This window comes from Anguilla anguilla, chromosome 10 (assembly GCF_013347855.1).
Source record: "Anguilla anguilla isolate fAngAng1 chromosome 10, fAngAng1.pri, whole genome shotgun sequence".
Classification (NCBI taxonomy): Eukaryota; Metazoa; Chordata; class Actinopteri; order Anguilliformes; family Anguillidae; genus Anguilla; species Anguilla anguilla.
In genome coordinates, this window is record NC_049210.1 from 32753422 (window position 1) to 32778608 (window position 25187).

The window sequence follows — 25187 nt, forward strand, 5'->3', positions numbered from 1 at the left end:
TCATTTCAATGGTCAAATTAACTTTCTACCTGGAAAGGAGAATCGATAAGAATGAAGTGTAATTTTGGTTAAAAGACAAACTCTTCAAATAAAACAACACTACTGTCATAAATGTAATGCTTATCTAAGTCAATCAATAAACCATTTTCAGCTTATTTTTATTGGAGTGAAATCTTTCTTGAGTATTCCCTTATTTTTCCAACTGAATTGGAAAAATATGTGAATCAAGTAAGCTGTTTTAGGATGAAGAAAAGGTGGTAATTCCTTACTGCACTAAATATGCATTCTGTAAGCGGTTTAGTGTACGCGCGTGTGTTTGTTTGTTTGTTTATTTGTTTGTTTTCACTCGGTAATGATGCTGAGTGGAATAGCCCGGATGTCACTAGCGAAAGCAGCAATGGCGGCGTGGACTGCTCATGTAGAATTTTTGCGGGGCAGAACATCGACTGTAATCGATAAATTATCAAATGTATACACTGAAGTGCCCAAGGCAGTCCAGCTGAAAGGATACAGAAACTGGGTCCAGGGTTACATTCACGATATTCTCGGTAAGAGTATTGTTGACGTATTTTGCAGCCAGTTTTTTCTAGTCAGCCAAGGTAGCTTGCTTGCTAACATCAGTTGTAGGTATGGATGAAGGTGCGAGCTTGTTATTTCAACATAATTATTGAACGATATTATCCATCACTAATGCTTCCAGCTGTTGTTATATACGACATTTGTACGTTACAACTGTGGTGATTGATTATGTCTTGTTCTGCTGTTGTGGCTGTAGGTGATAGCTGTCAGTGTCATCCCAAACGCCGGTTGCAACAGTATGAATACTAACGTTACCATAGTAGCATCTTCCTCTCCCTTGACTAAATAACGGTGATAGTGTTTGTATAGCTAGACATGCCCCCGCCAAGGCGTAACTTGGCGGGATGGCATACCTGCCATCCCAATTGACAGCCAGCTAATGGGTACGTACAACTTACGCTAACTAGATGTGCTTGTCAGTTCCTCTCAGAAAGAAAATCGAGTCACTTAATTGCGTTTCTTCATAACAGTTTATTAACCGAGTTAGTTAATTAACTTTATTGTTGGTAACTTGCTAACGCCATTATTATTATGCTCCTGTATGTTGAATTACGACAATGCCAATAGGGTTTGCGGGCTAAATGATCTCAGTAGCCCTAATAATTTATTAGCTGGTCATATTGCTGCATATGAAGTTTTGGTGGGGGGATGATTGATTTTCTATTAATTCTGGTCTGTTCTATTCTTGATAGCTTCCCACCCACGGCAGTCTAAAACCACCTGTGCTGGTATCAGCGGCATAAACATGTTAGTACGACATATTTTTTCTCCTAAATATCGTTTGTTCATTTACAAAAGAATTTTTCTTCTGCACCGACCAGAATAACCCATTCCCGAGCACAGTGATGGGCACTGAACTCAGGAAAGTGCTATAATTCAGATTAATTATGAAGTCCTGACTCACTGTGGTCATTACATATCTCATGGATCTTTTCAAAAGAGTAGGGCAATTAACCCCAGTGTCCTGCTCAAATTCCCACAAAAACTGGCTCCCTGCACGTGACCTACCTGTAATAAGTTAACCAAAAAAAGTTGTGTGTAACTTATGAAAATCCTCATGTTATCCTTTTTCCGTGAAAATGCATATAACAGTTCTAAAGTAATGATAAAAACAACATTTAATCTAATGGCTGAATGGCAGTTGTTAAAAATGATAAGATGCTAACTGAAAAATGAGGCACATCACCTGAGGAAAGGTGAGAGGGTTCACTAGACTGTTAAGCAGCATCAGGTGTTTATATGAGAGAGAACTCCTGCCACACATTCTATTAGGAATATACATGAGGTTGTATGGCTAAATGCAATACTATGGCAATAGATGTTCTGTACTGTAACATGGCATCTGAATCTCCTGTCACCCACCTCCTGACACTAGAAAGTAGAGGGGACAGACAGAAGGCAGGAGCTGAGTTTCTGGTTAGTCTGCAGAATCTGCTTTAACAGCAGCGTGTCATATACAGATCAAGGGTGAGTTGACCTGACCTTGCTGCTTTTTGTATTTCTCAAGCAGAGCAGGGGCTCGGTTGAGCTCCCCGGGCCTGTCGGAGGATGGACAGCTTCTTCAGGGCTGCCGTGTGTGAGCTGGACAAGCTGCTCGACGACTTTGAGCAGAACGAAGGTGTGCATTGCCAGAGTCATCACAGAAATGTGTAGGAAATCTGTCTGGGAATGACTGTGGAATACCTACCGTGACGCGGTATTATCTTGGAATAACTACAGGAAATTCCCAGTGAAAATTCTTAATGCTGATTTTAAAATGTTTTAAAAAAATAACTTTTGATAATTGCACACTTTAATTAGGCCTATATTGTATATCTTTATACATACATTTGTGCTTATGTGGTTCAAAGGTCTTGTCCTTTTCATTATTTTCTTTATACACGTTTATTTATACACATTTTGTCACACACACACACACACTCACACACACACACACACACACACACACACACACACACACTATATGATCAAACGTATCTGGATACCCCTTGGTCTGTTGCTGTTTTTCATGGTTTGGGCTAGGACCTTTAGTTCCAGTGAAGGCAAATCTTAATGCTACAGCATGCAATCACATTCTAGACGATACTGTGCTTCCCCAACAGTTTGGGGAATGACAATGACAATGCCCCTGAGCACAAAATGAGGCCCATGTAGAAATGGTTTTGTCGAGAACAGTGTGGAAGTTGACTGGCGTGCACAGAGCCCTGACAACCCCAGCCAACACATTTGGGATAATTTGGAAAGTTAATCGCCAAGTCAGTGCCCAATCTCACTAATGTTCTTCTGGCTGAATGGAAGCAAATCCCTGCAGCAATGCTCTAACATCTAGTATAAAGCCTTCCCAGAAGAGTGGTGCTTGTTATTACATTTTTTACATTACAGGCATTTAGCAGACGCTCTTATCCAGAGCGACTTACACAACTTTTTTACAAAGCATTTTTACATCGTATCCATTTATACAGCTGGATATATACTGAAGCAATTTCGGTTAAGTACCTTGCTCCAAGGGTACAACGGCAGTGTCCTACCCGGGAATCGAACCTGCGACCTTTCGGTTACAAGTCCAGTTCCTTACCCACTGTGCTACACTCTGTGTTATAGCAGCAAAGGGTGGACCAACTCCTATAATTTTGGATGAGATGTTGGACATCAGGTGTCCACAGACATTTGACCATGTAGTTTTGGCAGGGTAGAACATTCTATATTTAAAACTTGTAACCTTTTGAGGCCTTATTTTTATGCATTTGGGGTACCATGAAAATGTAAGTTATTAATACTAGGAGAGGGTTGTTTTCCAGGGCATGTTTTCCTCGTGAGAGAAGAGGATATGGGAAGAGTGCAGAGCTCGCCAAATTCAGCTTTCTGTTCTACATTTCCAGTATATTTTTACAGTCCTGTCTTTCCCTTTTGGGTTCCAGAGGAGCCTGGACGTGCTGCAGCTGAAGTGTCATCCTGTTCCCCCGCCTCCTCGGAACCTTCCGAATGCCATTTCGCACCCCTCGGTCTGCCTGAGGGCTTTCCGCCCATCGTCGCCGGGGTCGAGAGCGTTGGCGAATCTGGGCGGACGGCTTCACCAAGCAAATCGGAAGTCCCCGTTCCCCTTCAGAGCGGGGCAGAGGAGGTCGTGCTCCAAAATGGCGGGTCGCTGAGTTGTGATTTTACAGCGAGCCGCATCGCCGGCGGAGTGCCCAACCTCGCCGCGGAGCCCGGAGGCGGAAACGCTGGCGGGGAAGACTTGGAGCTGCGCCGTGGCACGCAGTTAGACCACCAGGGGGCACCGTTGCGGGACGACGTGGGCATTCTCCCCACATTCTACCCTCCTGTGTCTGTTGTTGACCCTGCAGAGATTGAAGAGGCGGGGGTCATGGATGAAGACGGCTTCTGTTTGACAAGAGATGCCTTTCCCCCCGTGTTTCAGGTGCAGAGGACGTTTTCAGTAGATGATGCGGTGAGCCATTTGACCTGTAGGGGGAGTGTTTCTGACCATTATAGAGGAATAGCCAGGCCACTTTCTGGGAGTCTTCCTCCAGTGGCATCCTTGTACTGTGTCATCACAGCCCCCTCGTCCCCTCGATCTCCGTCCCGCCCTCGCACCGTGCGCCCCGAACCCCCACCACACGTCCCGGACGACATCCTGCTGCAGAACGAGCGAGCACCCGTGCCGGTCACGGATGAAGAGCTGGACGCCTTCCTGCTGGGGCAGGCGGAGAAAGAGGGCGGGAGCGCGGGGCGGACCCCGGAGAAACGCGTGGACAAGGGCTTCTCCGAGACGAACGGAAGCCCGGAGGAAGGCCCCGACCCCCCGCTGGGGTACGAGGGAGAGGGCGGGGAGAACACAGAGCCCAGGGGCTCCATTGGACGTGACGCTGACCTGAAGCCTTCACCTACGGTGATAGATGATGAGGACTCCCACTTCTCTCCGACTCTGGACCAGAGCCCGTGTGAGGTGGATCTGGCCAGGGGGGGTATCCAGGAGGAGGCGTTCGACGGCGCCCCTCACTGCCCCAACCTTGCTGCTGGCCGGCGCCTCCATTGTGGAGCGAAAAGGGACAAACGGCAGCGGTTTGGCCAGAGTCCCAGCACCCTGGAGGCTGAGGAAAACAGCAAGAATACACATGCTCCGCCCACTGGAGAAATCTCAGCCAGTCACATCCATGCTCCTCCCCCAGCCCCTGCTTTTGGCGAAGATGTCCCTAGCCTGCCTGCGGTGGGGTCCGGCCGTGCTCGCCGAAAGACGTACGAGAACAGCTCTGGTTGCGACCAGCTTTCTGAAGCCCCGCCCTCCCCCTCCCCCTCCCCCTGCAGGCGGGAGGACTCCGCCCCTCCGGTCGGGGAGCGGAGAGGGCGCCGCAGTCTGGGGGCGACGCAGCCCTCCTGGGTGCCCGACTCGGACGCCCCCAGCTGCATGAACTGCCTGCAGCGCTTCACCTTCACCAAGAGGAGGCACCACTGCCGGGCGTGCGGCAAGGTGAGCGCGTGCGCACGGCCTGCTGGGTCCCAGCCCGACTGCGGATCCACTGAAGGTCCACCGAAGGTCGTTCAACTCAACGCCTCTGTAAGCCTTATTATTCATTCAGCCTTAGCGCACTGGGCTTGTCCTTGGCATTGAGTGACAGGATTGCGTACGCGGTGTCTTATTTCCCCTTTCGCTAAACGCTTAGCCTTGTGAGTCTGGAGGAAGCTGAGTATTTAACTTCTGCTTAGTGTCCTTCATTTGCTTCAGAGTCTTAGGCAAGCCAGAGAAATAAACTGCAGCTTAACAGTCTTGGCCAAGGTGTAGAAACAGAGCGTCTATGGTACGGGTGAATCAATGTTGAGTCTATCTCAGTTAATAGAAATCATTATATCATTCTCTCTCATCAGTTTCCAGGAAAAGTGCATTTAAGAACTAGCATAGGAGTTACATAATTTACGTGCACTGTTACTGTTCCTGCCTGTAAGTGTGGGTGAGTCATTATTTACATATAAAGAGCTGGAGCTGTACGTGGTTCTCTGGGGGAAAGGTATAGTTTAGTTCATCGGCGTTTGACCCTAAGAACCACAGTGCGGCCATTTGCATGACGCGAATTTAACCACTCATCCTTGCACATGCACACGCACGTTCTCTGGCCCTTCACTGCTTATCTGTGTCCTCATCTGGGGATCACCTGTGATTGGACGGCTGTAGTTAGCTTGTCTTGCTAGTAGGCACCAGGTTATTTTTCAACTCGGTCTTTGCAGGCTGACAATCCATTATTCTGTGGGTGTATTCCAGAGAGCCACTGGCCTCTTGCGTCACACCACTTTCATTATCCTAAACTCCCCTGTACAGGCCTCCTGAGGTAATTGTACAGTGGGGTTGATGGGTAAAGATAGACTGACTAAGCAGGTGATATTTTTAGCAGCTCCAAATGTCTGCGCAGACAGTTCTTCTTCCGATAGAAGCTCTGAGCAGCAGTGCCGTAGTTATAGAGCGCTCGCGGTCAGTAATCGAAGGGGAACGCAAAAGGACCGGCCGTACGCCACGTTCTTCCTGGTTATTTGCTCTGTAGGCACGCATGCATGGGCAAGGTTGAGTACTGTTAAATCGGCCTTATCTCATGGGCTGAGCACAGCTTTTATGGTGCGCTGGAGAGTATGCACGAATGTGCTGTACAGAGCCTGTCATGTGGGCTCCCTGCAGGTGTACTGCGGAGTGTGCTGCAACAGGAAGTGCCGGCTGAGGTATCTGGAGAGGAACGCCAGGGTGTGCACCGTCTGCTACGAAGCCATTCACAAAGGTGAGCAGTGCTCTGTCTGTAATCTCTGTCCTTATGAAGTCATTCACAAAGGTGAGCAGTGCTCTGTCTGTAAGCTGTCCTTATGAAGTCATTCACAGAGGTGAGCAGTGCTCTGTAAGCTCTGTCCTTATGAAGTCATTCACAGAGGTGAGCAGTGCTCTGTCTGTAAGCTCTGTTCTTATGAAGTCATTCACAGAGGTGTGCAGTGCTCTGTCCTTATGAAGTCATTCACAGAGGTGAGCAGTGCTCTGTCTGTAAGCTCTGTCCTTATGAAGTCATTCACAGAAGTGAGCAGTGCTCTGTCTGTAAGCTGTCTTTATAAAGTAATTCACAGAGGTGAGCAGTGCTCTGTCTGTAAGCTCTGTCCTTATGAAGTAATTCACAGAGGTGAGCAGTGCTCTGTCTGTAAGCTCTGTCCTTATGAAGTAATTCACAGAGGTGAGCAGTGCTCTGTCTGTAAGCTCTGTCCTTATGAAGTCATTCATAGAGGTGAGCAGTGCTCTGTCTGTAAGCTCTGTCCTTATGAAGTCATTCACAGAGGTGAGCAGTGCTCTGTCCTTATGAAGTCATTCACAGAGGTGAGCAATGCTCTGTCTGTAAGCTCTGTCCTTATGAAGTCATTCACAGAGGTGAGTAGTGCTCTGTCTGTAACCTGTTTTTATGAAGTCATTCACAGAGATGAGAAGTGATTGGTCTGTAAGCTCTGTCTTTATTCAGAGCATTTCACTAAAATGACAGACCCTGGGCAAGTTTGAGATACGTTAATTACACAGATGTCATTAAATGTTGAAAAAGCATGCTACAGATTCCTGAAAACTTTCAACGAAACATTAAACTAGCCATCAGTCATGTGAACGGGCATTTTTTTCCCCAAAATACATGGTTCAGTTCAAATAATGTATTTGGATCTGGTCTGGCACAAATGATTTATTTTTTAATCTGTGTCATACCTGTGTGTGTTCTCAGTAACTGCTGATGTATTTGGTTTAATTTTTATGACATACAGTCCCCATATGTCAGTGTCTCAGCTGTAAGATCGGGAAACGATGAGTATAACGGAGAGGATGCGTCAATAGCTATATCTCAGGTCCGACTCCTTTTTTCTCTGTGAGTCACTGCAGCGAAGGTCATACAGTGCGCTGGTGAAGAAACACCAGAAATAAACCACTGACGCTGTAATTTCCCAATGATTCGTGCATCATGCAAACCCACCATGCGTTCACGCAGCGAGCGATTCGTCAACCAGTTGCCGGAAGTCCATTCATTCTCTATGAAGCTGAGCAACAGCCAGCGACCCAAGCAGCTAGACAACTCGCGGCTAAAGAATAGTTTATCTTTCAGGGGCATCGCCCATCAACAGCCAATCAGACTTTTAGGTTTCATATTTCTCCGACCGATATGATATCATTTCATCAGTAATTGTTCTGCCAGGTGTCACTCATTGCAATAGAGGAGCAGCTAAAAATTTAAATGATAGGCAGGGCAGCTGACTATATGGCAGATATGTGGCTTGTTCTACCAAAATCTGTCACATTGACCCAAAAACATGTTGAGTCTTATACACCTCTGGAGAGGTGGCTATTGCTTGCAATCTGTCTTACTAGCTAGATAGCTCTTGAGAGATAGAGAGATCGTTAGCGAGCTCTTGAGAAAGATATAGGGAGATTGTTAGCTATTTAGCTAACTAGTGACAGGGATATATAGAGAGATCGCTAGCTAGCTAGCAAGTGAGATTGATTGGTAGCTAGCTGGCTACCGAGAGAGAGAGAGAGAGAGAGATAGCTAGCTAGTGAGTAACAAATAATAATTATCAGTGTCATGATATACAGAAACCAAAGGATAGGCTGTATGGCAAATGTTGTTTGTTTCACTCTGTTGTTTCTCTTCAAAAATTTGTAGCTGCATGAGACCACTAGACAGACGCAATCATCGCTTGCCCCTCCCTCAGCCTGGTACACTTCAGAGACCCATCAACCGAATCGCCTGCTGTGTGAACATGGGGTCAGAAGCATGCCATCACTTTGAGAAACACTGTTAAGTAGGTGCTCTTTGGCACGAGTAATCCAAAAATTGTTCTGAATTCAAAAATGATGTCTGATATAGCGATGGAGAAAAAACGTAGGATGTTGAAATGGGTTCTTTGAAAGTCAGAGGCGGAGGAATTTGACATGCACTCCACCCTGTGCCACCCCACGACCTACCCCTTCCAGTCTGTTGCCTGGCAACAGAAAAGGGCAGCAGTACCAGTCAGTACAGTGAAGGATCAAACCACAGGCAGGGTGCTTTCTTTATGACAAAGGTCTAACCCGTTATAAAAAATATATAAAATCTGACCAGCCCTGAGCCGTGATCAGAATGTATCTGCTTCAGACTGTGCCAGATATGATGTGTATTAGCTTTTGTCTTTGACTGGGTTAGAATTTACTTGGTTTTTCCTGTGTCTGGTGTAATATGGCTGTTGTAGTCTGTTCCCGGTTTAGACTGCCTGGTTTGATATGGGTCAGTGTTAGGCTATGCCTGGTTTGATATGGGTCAGGGTAAGACTATGCCTGGTTTGACATGGGTCAGGGTTAGACTGTGCCAGGTTTGAGATGGGTCAGAGATAGACTGTGCCTGGTTTGAGATGGGTCAGAGTTAGACTGTGCCTGGTTTGACATGGGTCAGAGTTAGACTGTGCCTGGTTTGACATGGGTCAGGGTTAGACTGTGCCTGGTTTGACATGGTTCAGGGTTAGACTGTGCCTGGTTTGACATGGTTCAGGGTTAGACAGTGCCTGGTTTGACATGGTTCAGGGTTAGACAGTGCCTGGTTTGAGATGGGTCAGGGTTAGACTGTGCCTGGTTTGACATGGTTCAGGGTTAGACTGCCTGGTTTGAGATGGGTCAGGGTTAGACTGTGCCTGGTTTGACATGGTTCAGGGTTAGACTGTGCCTGGTTTGATATGGGTCAGGGTTAGACTGTGCCTGGTTTGAGATGGGTGAGAGTTAGACTGTGCCTGCTTTGATATGGGTCAGGGTTAGACTGTGTCTGGTTTGAGATGGGTCAGGGTTAGACTGTGCCTGGTTTGATATGGGTCAGGGTTAGACAGTGCCTGGTTTGACATGGTTCAGGGTTAGACTGCCTGGTTTGATATGGGTCAGGGTTAGACTGTGCCTGGTTTGATATGGGTCAGGGTTAGACTGTGCCTGGTTTGATATGGGTCAGGGTTAGACTGTGCCTGGTTTGACACGGTTCAGGGTTTGACCGTTGCTAAAAAGGGGTTTGTAAAAAATCTTTCTTATGAGGTTGACCCTTATGAGGGTCCCTTGGGAAAGAAAAGTTTGCACTGGCCATCCAGTGTTCTGGAGCCTTTAAGTAGGTAGACTTTAGTCCCTCTTGTCTTGGGATTTATGTGTTTGTGAAGTCCTCCTGGAAATATGGTGTTTAGTTTTACGATCCAGTGTTTCTCTGTCCTACATCTATCCTCTAATGTCAGTGTTTGTTTGCCTGCCCAATATTTCTAGTGCCTCAAGTCCATGGTGAAGTATATGAGCCACTAGGTGTCTTTGTGTCCCTATGAGTTTTAATTTTATATATGTGTCATGCTAATCTAGTTCTAATCTTATTCCCTGTTTCTCCTACATATTTATGTCACAGTGTAAACACTGTGACATATATGTAATATTGTGTGTTGACTGTAAGTGTTTGTTTAATTATGTACGTTTCGTTTTTAGTGTTGTACCTTACTGTTCTGGCCTGTTTGTAAAATACTGGGCCTTGTGTGTGTATCGTGTTGATTCCTGGTAGTTGGCTGCTTATTAGATAGTCCTTGAGGTTTTTGTTTTTCTTGTAGGCAGATGATCTTGTAGTCCCGAAGCAAGTTTGTGTTATCTAGGGTCCTGGCCAGGTTTTGTTTGATTTTTCTGTTAGCTTCTTGGCTTAATGCCATGTAGGTGGTGATCAGCGTGATGGTTTTCCTTGTGACCTGTTGTCATCTTGCCAAGACGGTCTTTCAGATCTGTCTAAGGAAAGATCTGGAGTAACCGCTTGGTATGATGCATTGAAGAGGTTCAGGGTTCGACTGTACCTGTTTTTCTATGGGTCAGTGTTCGACCGTACCTGGTTGGTTTGGCTTCTGTCTGTCAGCGGGACTCTCTGAGGCATGCTGGGAGAAGTCTTGTCTGGTGCAAAGCATCCTAGAGCCATTTGAGGGACTGGGGCGGGGGTTTGTGAGTCATCGCATGGTGCAGAGGTCATCCGAGGTCAGGGGGTAACCCATGTCTATGCATTCAGAGAATTATATTACATTAGATTTGAGTTCCCGTCCATTAAATATAGCCCAATACGGAAGCTTTCCTTCAGTGTTCACTCGATTTGGTTAACTCGATACGGAGCAAAATACCACCCATTAAAATCTCTGCTTCAGCCCTCTGTTGAAGATCTGTCAGAGTGATTGGTGGAGCCTTGACACCCAATAGCGCTTTTCCGAAACCACAAGAGAGATGTTCTCCCAAGGTCACTGTCTGCTGGCTTCTCCTTTCATCTTCTGTTTCTAATCCTGGGGACACCAAAGGATTTTGGGCTTTTGAGTTTGTGAGCCTTGATGTAGTCCAGGCCGGGACAGGGCTTGCTTTAAGAGAAGCTTGCCCCCTCCACCCCCTCTCCCTATCTCGTCTGTGGTCTGTGTTGTCGATAAAAGTGTGGTAGAACTTGTTGTAGTCGTGGAAGCAGAAAGACTGTGCCCTGCAGTGCCTTTCGAGGTCTGTTTGTAGAGCACATGTATAATCTGCTTGTTAGGGGAGGTTACATATGCTGCCTACCATGAAAACACTGGTGTTTTGTAACCCTATCCAGGAGACAGTGCTGCTTTAGGCTGTTTGAGTGTAACTCTAATCTAAATCAATGGAGGGCAGTGCTGTGCTGCTCCGACTGTACGGAGACCCGGGGAGAGGCTGTCCAGAGAAACAGTGATTTCATCATCTCTCCTCATGGCCTCTTTCTCCTCCTCACTGTAACCAGATAAAGGGTGTGTGTGTGTGTGTGTGTGGAGTGAGTGAGTGAGTGTGTGCGTGTGAGTGAGTGTGTGTGAGTGAGTGTGTGTGTGGGTGTGTGAATGTGTGTGTGTGTGTGTGTGCGTGTGCGTGTGTGTGAGTGAGTGTGTGTGTGGGTGTGTGAATGTGTGTGTGTGTGTGTGTGTGAGTGTGTGTGTGTGTGTGTGTGTGTGTGTGAGTGAGTGTGTGTGTGGGTGTGTGAATGTGTGTGTGTGTGTGTGTGTGTGTGTGTGTGAGTGAGTGTGTGTGTGGGTGTGTGAATGTGTGTGTGTGTGTGTGTGTGTGTGAGTGAGTGTGTGTGTGGGTGTGTGAATGTGTGTGTGTGTGTGTGTGTGTGAGTGAGTGTGTGTGTGAATGTGTGTGTGTGTGTGTGTGTGAATGTGTGTGTGTGTGTGTGTGTGTGAGTGAGTGTGTGTGTGGGTGTGTGTGCGTGTGTGTGTGTGTGTACGGGCGCGTGTGTCTGAGGTTTTGTCGGGCTGCTCAGCCGCGGCAGCAGTAAGTGTCTCTCTCACAGCTCAGACGACGTCGTCGCTGTGGAGAAACAGGAGCTTTTTCCCCATTTCAGGATCCACTGTGGGAGCTCTGCTCTGATAGGACAGCCTTCCCGCTGCCACCCTTCTCTTTCTCTCCCCGTTCTTTCTTTTCTCTGCCTGTCTCTCCCTCTTTGTCCTCTCCTGTTCTCTCTCTCCCTCTCTCCTCTCTTTCTGTTGTTGTCCCTTGCTCTCTCTCTCATTCTTGCTCATTAGTATGGGCAGGCCAGCCACTCTGTCTCTCTGCTCTTGTACAGAAAGTGCATCTGCTCGAACCCTGCTTCTAAGTGGACCGTTACTGGATGAGGGGGAATACAGTCAAGGTAAGATCCAGGAATGGGGTAAACGCGAAGGATTGGCTGCATGCTTGTCCGTAGTGTGGTGTATTACGGTGTTGGTGTGTGTATTGTGGTCTATATTGCTGTCGGTATTGTTCGTGTTGAGATCTGAACACTCACGCAGATTGAGGTCAGATTGTTGTTGCTTCTTTGTTTGGGGACACAGATAGTAGTGGGTTGTCTCCTGTGTTGTCTTTCTCCCTCTCTCGTTCTCCTGTCTGCCTCGCTCCCTCCCTCTTTTCCCTTTGAAAAATTGCCCATGGGTGTGGCCGGGGTCTTAAAATTAGACTATGTCAAAGTAAAGTGCTCTGATGCATGAGCACATTAATTTGTTGTTTAAGTTCAACTTTTCATAGCATTAGAGATAGCATGCCATGCTGGTTTGTTACTATGACACTTTTACTATTATTCTTTTTCTTTTACTTTGATTCACATGCTCCCTTATCCCAGGGTAATGCTTTTAACACAATTTCTTAGCCAAGGGTGGTGCTTTTGACACACTCCCTTATTCAAGGGTGACTTGCATAGCTGTCAGTTTTACTATTATTCATTTGCTTTACACACACTCACTTATCCAAGGGTGATGCTTTTACATACTTCCTTATCCAAGGGTGATGCTTTTATCACACGTTCTTATCCCAGGATGATGCTTTTAACGCTCCCTTATCCAAGGGTGATACTTTTAACACGCTCCCTTATCCAGCGATGACTTGCATAGCTGACACATTATCCATTCAAACTGGGAAATTCAGGTTGAATTTAAGAGTACCATGGGCTGTGGACCTCTCCTCAAACCTGCAGCCTTCTGGTTAAGGCCTGCTCTCTGTGTGTTATGACACACAGCTGTCCATAGATCCATGAACAGGTCACATGGTGCTGTGTTATTTTCATCTGTGGTGGAAGAGGGAGAAATGTGTGGTTTTGTCCCCTCCCCTTTCTCTATGGCCCCACCCCACATCCTTCACTCTATGAGTGATTGATTCATTGAAATTCTCTATTGGCTATTTAAAATACAGGTGGCTCCTCTGACCAGAGATACCCCAACTACTAACCAGGTCAAAACCTAGTATATGGCTGGTCCTAACACACGTGATCCAGCCGACCAATGGTGTAACTTCATCACTCACTCAGTCACTCAGTCACAGACATTTGCATTTGTAGATCTGGCCCCGCTGTTGCGGTCCAGCCAAAAATCATCAAAAAGAATAAAACACAATAAGGCCAAAGGCATATTTCCTTTGTGGTCCTTTTAGGGGAAGGGGGAGGGTGAATTGTGGCCACTAACAACTTTCAGCCAGTAAAGGCCAGATACATGTATTTGAAATATGTATTTGAAAGTAATGTATGTATTTCATATGTAATATTGGTTGCTGGTCTCTTTTTTACTTTTTTATATGGTTTAGACCTCAGTGACAACTGCAAAGCAACCTACACCTCCATTGTTTTGACTGTAGTTCATAGATAGATTTTGATTGGGAGGTATGTTGTATTTTGTAGCAAGATGCATTTTCGTGTAGTTGTTGTTCATCCCAGCCCTAAGTCACAACATTTTATGACTGACATGGAAAGATCTAGAATGATAGCTATTATCAGTTGGGTTGTGTTGGATTTTTGGGATTTCCATGGCTGTGGTTCTCTTTGAGTATCCTAGTTGGGCACCCTTTGCTTAGCAACCGCCCTTTGTTTACTGTCTGTTACTGCCACGCCATCACCATTACATCGTCACGCATCTCCATTACAATCTGTCCGATGGCCCGCGGGTCGGAGCGTCACTGCCTGGCTCCGTAAGGTTGTGGGGGGTCCGTCCCAGGCTGGAGGTGCTTGGGGCGTGGCGCAGGATCACTCCCTCCCTCCCCCCCTCCCTCTTCCGTGCCGCGACAAGCTGAGATGACACGCACATCGATTACGAAACGCGATACCGTCAGGGGTGAAGGCAGCAAGGCTAGCAGGGGAATTTTTAGCCTCTGTTACAGGCTGGCCTGGTTTTCCTCTCCAGTGTTAATGCTGAGATCTGTGACTCACCCAGTATTCATTACATAATACATGTTGAGTTATGATGACCTGCAAGTCCTACAATTATATTAATAACCCCCCCCAATTAACACATTCTGTATGTACGGAGTGACAGTATCACCCCGGTGCTGCATTTAGACTTAAAATAACTCCCTTGCATCAATTATTAAGCATTGTATAAAATACCAGACTGTGATATTTTTACAACGACCCAGTTCTGCAAGGATTGCATACTGTTTTAACGCCACCCCTATTTCTGTGTTAAGTACATAAAATGACCAGAATTCCTGCGTTATTTATATACAGGTTGTTTTATTGCCCTAGTCGTACATTAATCCTTGGAAGAGTAGATTTTTTTTTGGAATGTTTTCTTAAAATTCTAAGATAGTGTTCTGGAACTACATTGCTTTCAGTTGCCAGTAGTGTGACATCAGCATTAGAATGTTCAGTTCAGAACGTTATAATTACATAGCCTTTCATTAATTACGTTCAGAGTTTCAGTACAGTGTAAGTGTAGTATTAAGTGCATATTGAGTTCCAGTAACTCCCATTCACTCAATTAAATTTGAGTTATTTTAGTGCAATTTTGTATATATGCTTACAAATACCGCCCTCTGGCTGCAGTAATGGGTGCATGCGCTGTTTCTCTCTAGTCCTGTATTTATTATAGATGCAGATGTGGTGACCCTGTCCCTCTTCCTCACCCCTGGCCTTAGAGAGGACTATGAGCCCCAGGGGTCCCAGCCCCAACCCCAACGCCCCGTCCGAGTACTGCTCCACCGTACCACCCCTGCAGCAGGCCCGCACCTCCGGGACCCTCAGCTCTGCTCCGCCCACTGTCATGGTGCCCGTCTCCGTACTCAAGCACCCCGGCAACGAGGGTACAGTCCACCCTGAGCACCCTGTGCTTGTTTAATGATAGTGTAGCGTAGAATAGAGCACAGCAGTGGAGATGTAACACACGAGTCATCACTTCCTGTTTCAGACCTGTCACTTCCTGCCACCAGGTCCCCCCGCAGCGTTACCTCGAGAGCAGCGGCGTGTGTGGTTTGCTGACGGGCTTCTGCCGAACGGGGAGGTCGCGGACACCACCAGGCTCTCCGCAGGGGGCAACAAGAGGAGCTCCGTGGACTCCAGCTCTGTCACAACAGAGCCCCCGGTGGTGAGAGCAAGAACTGTGCTTCTGTTTTAACACTAGAATGGTAGCTGTTGTAGAGACCAGGGCCCTGTTTCACAAATAAGGATTACTGTTAGCTGGATGACTGCACGAACACGAACCAAATTAAAAAGAGCTGTTCCGGGTTTTACTCAGAACAGTTTTTCAGCTAACTTGGTGATCCTACTTCATTAAACTAGGCCCAGATCCTGTTCAGAATCAGTCAATTCATGACATGAACCAAATTCATTGAAAAAAGTAGTTTGGACGTCTTTCAGTTCATTCACTGAATTTCATTTTCATTTCCTGAAGTGGCTGAATCTGAACGGATTTGACCTTTCTGAAACAGGACAATTTGTTGTGATGCCATTCACGGTGGTGCTTTCACTGTTAGCTTTGACTTTCATTTTTGTGAATGACAATATTGGGAGTGTTTCCAGCAGTCTTCGCGTCTCTCCCTGGTGGCAGGTGAAGGGAACATTGGACCCACAGGCGAAGGTCTCGCAGGAGAACGGGCCCGCGGAGGGCCAGGGAGCAGAAGAGCGCCCCCCAGTGCCAGGGCCCTGGGACTACAGCCTGCTGTGTAGAGTGGCTGGCTGTGTGGAGAGAAACAGCAGCCTTCTGCCAGAGGAGGAGGAGGGTCTACCCCCCCTGCTCATCATCACTGAGGAGGAACTTGGAGGAGGTGAAGAGGAGAGGGGGTGGAGAGACTTGTGGGTAAAGGAGAGAGAATGAGGGGTGCAGCAGACCTAGGAGAGGAGAGATTGGGGTTGCTGGGTTGATTCCTTTCCTCTGTGTGTGTGTGTGTGTGTGTGTCTGCGTATGTGTGTGTTTATTTATGCGAGGTAGACCCTGTTAATGCATGTAATCTTTGCAGATGTGTTGACACAAGAGCGCCCCTCCCCCAGCCAAATCCTGCGACTCCTGGAAGAAGGGGGGCCACAACCTTTGACCTTTGTACTCAACGTCAACCTGCTCGTCAACGTGAAGCTGGTCACCTGTGAGTGCACCTGTCTAGCCAGTCCAATCCAGTCCGGTCTGTGGAAACTAAAACGACAGTTTCCTACACCAATGGCTGACTGTGATCTTTCCCTCTTCTCTTGTGACTTCCTGTGGGTCAGACTGCGAAAGGAAGTGCTGGTTCTTCGGCTCCAATGGGCTCCGGGGGGCGGGGCAGCAAGAGCTGGTTTTCCTCATCCAGAAGCTGCCAGAAGAGGGCGCTGTCCCCAGAGACATCTTCAGCCTCTACATCAGGATATACCAGGATGCCCAGAGAGGTGAGATGCAGCTGAAGCCACATATCTCTGGTAAATCCCTGTAACCCTCCCTCACTGCAGCCCAGCCAGAGCTCAGAGGATCCCTCTTCTTCTCCTCAGGGAGGTTTGTGGAGGACCTGGGCAGCCTGACGCCGGAGGACAGCTTTCTGGGCAGCGGGGAGCACGGCGGGTTCCTGTTCTTCTCTCCCACCCACCAGCCCCTGGGGGGCCTCTCTCTTCCCCCGCCGCCCTTCCTGTGCGGGGTTCTGGTCCTCAGACCGGAGGTGCCCTGGGCCAAAGTGTTCCCCCTGCGCCTGTTGCTCCGGCTCGGGGCCGAGTACAGCGGTGAGCCCCGCAAACTCCCGCCTGTCCAACAAACATAGACTGAAGGAGCCCGTGGAACAGAAACTTATGACATTGCATTACTTTTATGCATTTTCTAGATGCTCTTTCAGGAGCATAAGAGCAAACGGAAAGGTTAAGACAAAGAAGGGCTAGGTACCAAGTCAGGATCACAATGCATAGTGCCTATTAATGGTAGCACTAATATTATTCTTATTATTATTATTCTTCTTATTATTATTATTATTTTTATTATTATTATTGTTACCAGAACCACCACCTTTGTTTCACTAGTAGGTCCCACCAGACCTGTAAAACCTCAAAACCTATGGACACCTAGTCAAGATTAAATGAGCACAGACCAAAGGAAAAAAAAGTTCACCATCCCCTTACTGTCTGAAGCCATCTGAGCACATTTTTAGAGTGTTAGCATTTCGCTGCCAAGTCGAAGCTCAGTAAATGCCCATGAATTGATTTTCTCTTCACGGACTGGCTTCTTGTATATTTTTTGATTGTCTGGTGCCGTTGTGGAAAGCCAGGTACTTTTACAGTGCCCTGTGGTCGCACTCAGACCAAACAGACTGTTTGACCTTTGACCCCTGGTGTCCCCCTCAGTCTATCCCAGCGCGCTGGTGAGCGTGAGGTCCCGCAAGGCCGTGTACAGGGAGACGGGGCACACGATCATGAACCTGCTCGCTGTGAGTGTCTCTCCCCTGTCCTGGGGTACCCCACAAGGATGCCAGACCCTAAAATATCTCTGTCCTCCCGCTCAGACTCTCTATGAGTACGGGCTCGGACCTGTGCTCTCCGGAGATCAGAGAGCTTCTTTCTGGTATTCCGTGTTTGTTTTAGAACTGCGCAGAGGTGTTATGGCTGAGCATTACTGAATAAATGACCTGGTGATGACGGGTACACATCACTCATGAATGCATGACTAGGCCCTGGGTTAGCCTGTGCTGATCTCAGACAAGTTAGCAGTGTGGAGCACTCTGATAGGCTGCTGTTGCTGTGGGGTTGATGTAAGGTTGTTGTCAGGTATCTGAGGGCTGGATTAACAGCCGATCTCCATCCACAGGACCTCAGGAACTTCCAGTACAGCCTGCCCGTGGTGGAGGGTCTGCAGGTGCACATGGAGATGGGAAACAGCTACATCCTCATTCCCAAAGCCAGATTTACTCAGGTGGGTGTTACTGAGGCTGCCTGCTCTATCCAAACCAGACCAAGACCCCTGGGATTCTGTTTTTCTAGATCTGTTGATGTCTCTCTGTGGTCTCTCCTGGTCTTTCAGGGTGTCACCTGGTCTTTTGTTTTGCTGTCATTTTCATTTGTGATTAAGTTTAAGAACTGCTGTAGACAGTGCAGTGAATGAACATCAAAAGATGTCCCTTAACCCTTTGAAGAGTAGGTTTTTTGTACTGTTTTTAAGTCAGTGTTCTAGAGCTCCATTGCTTTCCTTTGCCAGTAGTGATTGTTACATCAGCATTAGAATGTTCAGTTAAGAACATCCTAGTCTCATATTTGTGATCTTACACCTTAATTAGCCTCACCAAAGTAGTCACCATTTGTCTTTTCTTCTGTTTTTGTGTTTTATATCTATGGGCTATAACATGGAGGATTTCTGTGGAGCTGTGAACTAATTGTGTGTGTGTGCTTGTACATGTGTTTGCGCATGTCACATTTCTCAGATGATGAAAGTGGTGAATTCGTCCAATGAGCACGTGATCAGTGTGGGCGCCAGTTTCAGCCGGGAGGCTGACTCCCACCTGGTCTGCTTCCAGAACGAGGACGGGAACTACCAGACCCAGGCCAACGGCATTCTGGGAAAGACCCGGACCGGTGAGATTTCAATGGTGTCACCCAGCAAATTCGAGCAGTACATATCGGCCTGGCTTAGGGTCTGTACTTCAATAATGAACTGTAATTTAAAATCTCCTGGTACAGTTGGCATGAGCTTTTTCCTATACACATATACACACGCACTATATTTCATGTGGGTTCATATCCAAATATCTGAAGAGAAATAAAAATCATACAAGAATCCAGCGTCAAGTTGGTAGAAAAACTGGGTGATTCAGTCTAACCCCTCATCTCTCCTGTAACAGAGTGACGCATCCACTGAAGGATTGTTCTGTGTGTTGCAGTGACGGGGGCCAGCTTTGTGGTGTTCAATGGAGCTCTGAAAGCCTCTTCGGGTTTCATGGCCAGGTCCAGCATTGTTGAAGGTACATGCAGTTCGGCCTCAATGTAGCACGTCAGCAAGGAGCAGATTAGCCATGAAGCTCCAATTATAGTCATAAACGAGATGCAGGGTGTGACTTTCTCTTTGTAATGGGGATTTGAAGTTGATGCGTGTGAAGCCGCTGATCTTTGCATGTAATGCTGGTCTCATCTCCTCATTTAGTGCTGCTGATCGCTGTGTGTAACGCCGATCATCACTGTACATACCGTAGTGCCCCTAACCTCTGCTTGTCACACTGCTGATTTCAAACTGTGAGCAGTGGTCATTTCTGCATGAATAGGGCTGTTTTTTATCAAAAATAATCACATTATTATGTGCGAACAACTAGTAGACTTTATTTCAACATTTAATTACTTAAACCCTTCTATCTCATATCTGTTTTTGTTCTTGAATAGACTGACTGATGGTTCAGATGTTTCTGTTCTTGAACAGCTGGACTGATGGTTCAGATGTTTCTGTTCTCAAACAGACGGACTGATGGTTCAGATGTTTCTGTTATCAAACAGACGGACTGATGGTTCAGATGTTTCTGTTCTCAAACAGACGGACTGATGGTACAGATGTTTCTGTTCTCAAACAGATGAACTGATGGTGCAGATGTTTTTGTTCTTGAACAGACAGGCTGATGGTTCAAATGTTTTGGTTCCTGAATAGACCGACTGATGGTTCAGATGTTTCTGTTCTTGAACAGCTGGACTGATAGTTCAGATGTTTCTGTTCTCAAACAGACGGACTGATGGTACAGATGTTTCTGTTCTCAAACAGATGGACTGATGGTTCAGATGTTTCTGTTCTCAAACAGACGGACTGATGGTTCAGATGTTTCTGTTCTCAAACAGACGGACTGATGGTTCAGATGTTTCTGTTCTCAAACAGACGGACTGATGGTTCAGATCACGCCCGACACTATTGAAGGCTTGCGCCAAGCCCTGAAGGAGCAGAGAGACTTCCAGATCCCCTGCGGGAGGGCCGACTCCGTGGGGACGCGGGAGAACATCAATGTGCGCTGGGTGGACCGTATGCCTCTCACTAATGTGGGGTAGGACAACCATGAGAAAAACTAACCAAACCGTAACCGCTGCCCACTAATGTTGGATAGGGCAGCCATGAGAAAAACTAACGAAACCATGACCACTGCTCACTAATGTTGGGTAGGACAAGCTTGGGAAAAACAAACCAAACCATGACCACTGCACACTAATGTTGGGTATGGTAACCTTGGGAAAAAACTGACTAAACTGTGACTGCTGCACACTAATGTTGGGTAGGGCAAGCTTGGGAAAAACGAACCAAACTGTGACCTCCACTCAGTAATGTTGGATAGGGCAACCTTGGGAAAAACTGACTAAACCGTGACCACTGCTCTCTAATGTCATTAGGTAAACTGCAAGGACAGCGAATCATACAATAAGCTCTTTTCTCTCATGCTGTGTGGGACAGTGATGGAAAAAACTACCATTACCATGGGTGGGGGTTTGGGTTAGCATGTAAGTCTGAGGGTGTCACAGATATCAACAGATAGAATCATGAAGGTGTGATTTAATTGAAAAGCTACTGCTCTCATTGGGCCTCATTCATGAAACGTGTACGATCACATTTGATCGTAAACTGCACGTAAGAACGTTTCCAAGAACATTTTGGTATTCATCATTTTTTCTTATCTGTATTTGTTCATGGCTGTTTCCTTATGCAAATCAAATGAATGGTATTACACATAAAATTTAAAAACAGCCAGCATTCATCATCTCATACACCTGGGATATGCACGAATACAAAGGTCCGCATATATGTCATGAATCTCATAGTTTTTTTGTGGGAACATTTTTAAGAACAACACGTGTGTTTGTCCCGGCAGAGTGACCAGTCCTGTGGACGGCAGGTCACTGGACGAGGCCCTGAGGGTTCTCATGGAGCATGACACGGAGTTCCAGAGGGACGGCAAGGCCATAAAGTGCACTGAGGTGTGTGTGTGCGTGTGAGTGTGTGTGTGTATGTGTCTGTGTGTCTGTGAGTGTGTGCGTGCGTGTGTGTGTGTGCGCGTATGTGTGTGTGTGTGTGGTGTATGTGAGTGTGTGGTGTGGTGCATGTGTGTGCGAGTGTGGTGTATGTGCATGTGTGTGGGGTGTATGTGTGTGGTGTGTGCAGTGCATGTGTGCGCGTCTTTGTGGTCCTCTCACTTCTGATAAAGGGAAATGAACTGATTGATTTGGCCTGCTTGCAGAAGGACAGGGAAAAACAGCGCCCCACCCCAGCAGCTGTCTGTTGAAACTGCATCTCCCTCTGTCTCCAGGTGTTCTACCTGCCGAAGGCCCCGGGCTGCCCTGTCTCGGCTGTGCCGTTGCCGCTCGGCCGTTTGCAGCAGGAAATCGCCAGGGCAACCTGCGCAGCCCTGTGCCCCAACCTCACCGTGCTAAAGGACCAGGGCATCAACTGCCTGGGCCTCCGCGTCTCATCTGACACAGACATGGTAACCAGGGCAACGTGTGTCTGTCCATCCCACTGTCTGTGTCTGGTATGGCTTATGTTGCAGAGGCCCTCAAGCAGTCTTCTGTGCCAAATAATTACTTTGTAACAAGTAATTCAAAGGAGATGTAATTGTTAGAATTATGATAGGAATAGTTTTCCTGGTGACCAAATTAGAGTAATTGCTTTCCTAGATCACATGTATGTCCACGCATGTGAGCGTTTACGTTCATGTGTGTGTGAGTGTTTCATTGTGTGCGTTTGTGTGACAGAGATAAGTATGTGTCTGAGTGTGTCATTGTTCGCGTGTGTGTATATGTGCGTGCGCGTGTGAGTGTGTGTATGAGCATGTGTGTGTTGTCTCTGCGTCAGCCCCTTCTCTTGACGCTCAGGTGGAGTACCAGGCGGGCTCCGCAGGGCGTGTCCTGCCCCAGCGCTACATGAACGATCTGGACGGTGCCTTGATCCCGGTCATCCACGGCGGGGCCTCCAGCATCCCGCCACAGCCCGCGGACATGGAGCTGCTCTTCTACGTCGCCGAAACCATCTGAGTCTCCCAGCACTGACCCTCTGTAAGAGCCTTATCGGGGGGGGGGGTGTGGGTCACCCCACAGGAGTGTGGGCTGGAACCTTCCCCGTGCAGAGACCGGTGGTCAACCTAGCCCCCGACGGGACAGTTCTCCGCTCCCTCGCGCTAAACCCGAACACAGGTGTCCCACGGGAGGTGCTCAGTGAGCTCCTGCAAAACTTCACAGGAATGTGGAGATTGAACCCGCGTCAAACACTCAAGAGCGGTTGCGTGTAAGTTATTGAAAATGCGAAAATGCTCAACCTCCCCGAACACTTGACCCTTAAGAATAAGAAGGACCGAAAACCAGGAGACAGCTGTCAGGAAGAATGGTTCCCCCTTAGGCCTTTATGGCCATTCATGGGAAATTGCTGAAAGTATACCAACCACGACTGTGTAAAGCAGCAGTTTAGGGGTTTTAACTTTAAACGTGTAAAGCAAGTACAGGTACATAAGTGTGCACTGCTAAAAAGGCAAGGCAGTTGTAGCTAAGCTAGCCTGTGTACAGAGATGCTTCCCTCAGTTTCGATGCTGGGATTTGATCTTGAAATGTGATTTAGGCTCATCATCACCACATTTTAACAACAGTGGTAAGCAAGCATACTAAACTAGAAATGTTTGTACAGTCAGGTCTATAAATATTTGGACATTGACAAAGTTATTGCTACCACAGCATATTGGAGTTGAAATTAAATAATGAATATGAGCAGAGCAAAGTGCAGACCTTCAGCTTTAATTTGAAGGTATTTACATCCAAATCGGGTGAACGGTGTAGGAATTACAGCACTTTGTATATGTGGTCCCCCCATTTTTAAGGGACCGAAGGTAATTTGACAATTGGCTGCTCAGCTGTTCCATGGCCAGGTGTGTTATTCCCTCATTATTTCATTTACAAGTAAGCAGATAAAAGGTCTAGAATTGATTGCAAGTGTGGCATTTACATTTGGAACCTGTTGCTGTTAACTCTCAATATGAAGTCCAAAGAGCTGTCACTGTCGGTGAAGCAAACCATCATTAGGCTGAAAAAAAAAACCCATCAAAGAGATAGAAAAAACATTAGGTGTGGCCAAATCAACTATTTGGTACATTCTTAAAAAGAAAGAACACACTGGTGAGCTCAGGAACACCAAAAGGCCCCGAAGACCACAGAAAACATCTGTGGTGGATGACAGAAGAATACTTTCTCTGGTGAAGAAAAACCCCTTCACAACAGTTGGCCAGATCAAGAACACCCTCCAGGAGGTAGGCGTATCTGTGTCTAAGTTAACAATCAAGAGAAGACTTCACCAGAGTAAATACAGAGGGTTTACCACAAGATGTAAACCATTGATAAGCCTCAAAAACAGGAAGACCAGATTAGATTTTGCCAAAAAAAACATCTAAAAAAGCCTGTACAGTTCTGGAACAACATCTTATGGACAGATGAGATAAAGGTCAACTTGTACCAGAATGATGGGAAGAGAAGAGTATGGAGAGGGGAAGGCACTGCTCATTATCCAAAGCATACCACCTCACCTGTGAAGCATGGTGGAGGTAGTGTTATGGCGTGGGCATGTATGGCTGCCACTGGAACTGGTTCCCTTGTATTTATTGATGATGTGACTGCTGACAAAAGCAGCAGGATGGATTCTGAAATGTATAGGGCTATATTATCTTCTCAGATTCAGCCAAATCCTTCAAAATTCATTGAACGGTGCTTCACAGTGCAGATGGACAATGACCCAAAGCATACTGCAAAAGCAACCCAAGACTTTTTAAGGCAAAGAAGTGGAATGTTCTGCAATGGCAAAGTCAATCACCTGACCTGAATCCAATTGAGCATGCATTTCACTTGCTGAAGGCAAAACGCCCCAAGAACAAGCAGGAACTGAAGACAGCTGCAGTAGAGGCCTGGCAGAGCGTCACCAGGGAAGAAACCCACTCATCTGGTGATGAGTATGGGTTCAAGACTTCAGGCAGTCATTGACTGCAAAGGATTTGCAACCAAGTATTAAAAATGACAATTTAATTTATGATTATGTTAGTTTGTCCAATTACTTTTGAGCCCCTAAAATTGGGGGGGGGGGGGCTATGTATAAAAATGGTTGTAATTCCTACATCGTTCATACAATATTTTTGACAAAACCCTTAAATTAAAGCTAAAAGTCTACACTTAAATCACATCTTGATTGTTTAATTTCATTATGGTGGCGTACAGAGCCAAAATGATGAAAATTGTGTCACTGTCCAAATACTTATGGACCTGACTGTATGTACTTTTCATTCTTCAGGTAAAATATATTATTGTAATTAAAATTAAGATTATTATAATGTATAATGTATTATAATGTACTATTAATGGTTGTTGTTCATTTTCTTCATTATGTCTAGTAGAGGCCTTAACTCGCTTGTCACTGCTGTCATCTATAGAAACTGTAAGACTCTGAGAAATTCAGTTCGTTGTAACAAGCATAAAACCTATTTTTGAAACCATTCTGTCCATTAAAATGAATATTTTCTTATATATTGTGTGGCCTTTTCAACTGCTGGGAAGTATGCATTACAAACTCAATGTCTTTATGACTGTAGTTGACAGAGTACTGTCTCCATTCCAAATGATTTCATGCATGCAGTAGTTTTTTTCACCGAGAGACAAAGTTAACATCTGATTCTGAAAACTCTGCATTTGAAAATGACAAATCGGTGACATCGACGCTCAATTTGCATGTGCATCCACTGCTCAGACTGCCATTGCTCATGAAATGCAGCTGGATGGTATTCGGGCTGGTTTTGGCCAGCTATTTACAGGATGGGAGCAGTGTACCACTGAGTATGTGTGCGCTAGCTACCTGCATTGTTTTTACTACCGAGATCTTCTGTGAGAGGATCTGTGGAGAGGATCAAGTGAAGAGCATACATTTCCCACCATCCAGTG

At 46.6% G+C, this 25187-nt stretch overlaps 1 protein-coding gene across 8 annotated transcripts; it reads left to right on the plus strand.

Annotated features, from left to right (window-relative positions):
* Positions 1–354: 354 nt before the first annotated feature.
* On the plus strand, positions 355–23348 carry LOC118237197 (zinc finger FYVE domain-containing protein 16-like). 8 transcript variants are annotated; one of them, XM_035435681.1, is made up of 20 exons: positions 356–548; positions 1272–1326; positions 2087–2197; positions 3498–5134; positions 6242–6338; positions 12156–12221; positions 14966–15130; positions 15257–15411; positions 15874–16090; positions 16283–16405; positions 16527–16682; positions 16782–17006; positions 17619–17701; positions 18079–18183; positions 18689–18839; positions 19145–19225; positions 20119–20281; positions 21098–21203; positions 21533–21709; positions 22098–23348. In XM_035435681.1, the coding sequence occupies exons 3-20, from the start codon at positions 2128–2130 to the stop codon at positions 22254–22256; spliced, it is 3936 nt and encodes a 1311-aa protein (XP_035291572.1). In that variant the 5' UTR covers positions 356–548; positions 1272–1326; positions 2087–2127; the 3' UTR covers positions 22257–23348. The 8 variants fall into 8 exon arrangements, with proteins under 8 accessions (XP_035291578.1, XP_035291572.1, XP_035291571.1 ...); XM_035435680.1 differs by having other exon boundaries at positions 2090–2197; XM_035435685.1 differs by having other exon boundaries at positions 2090–2197; positions 3498–5047.
* Positions 23349–25187: the final 1839 nt, after the last annotated feature.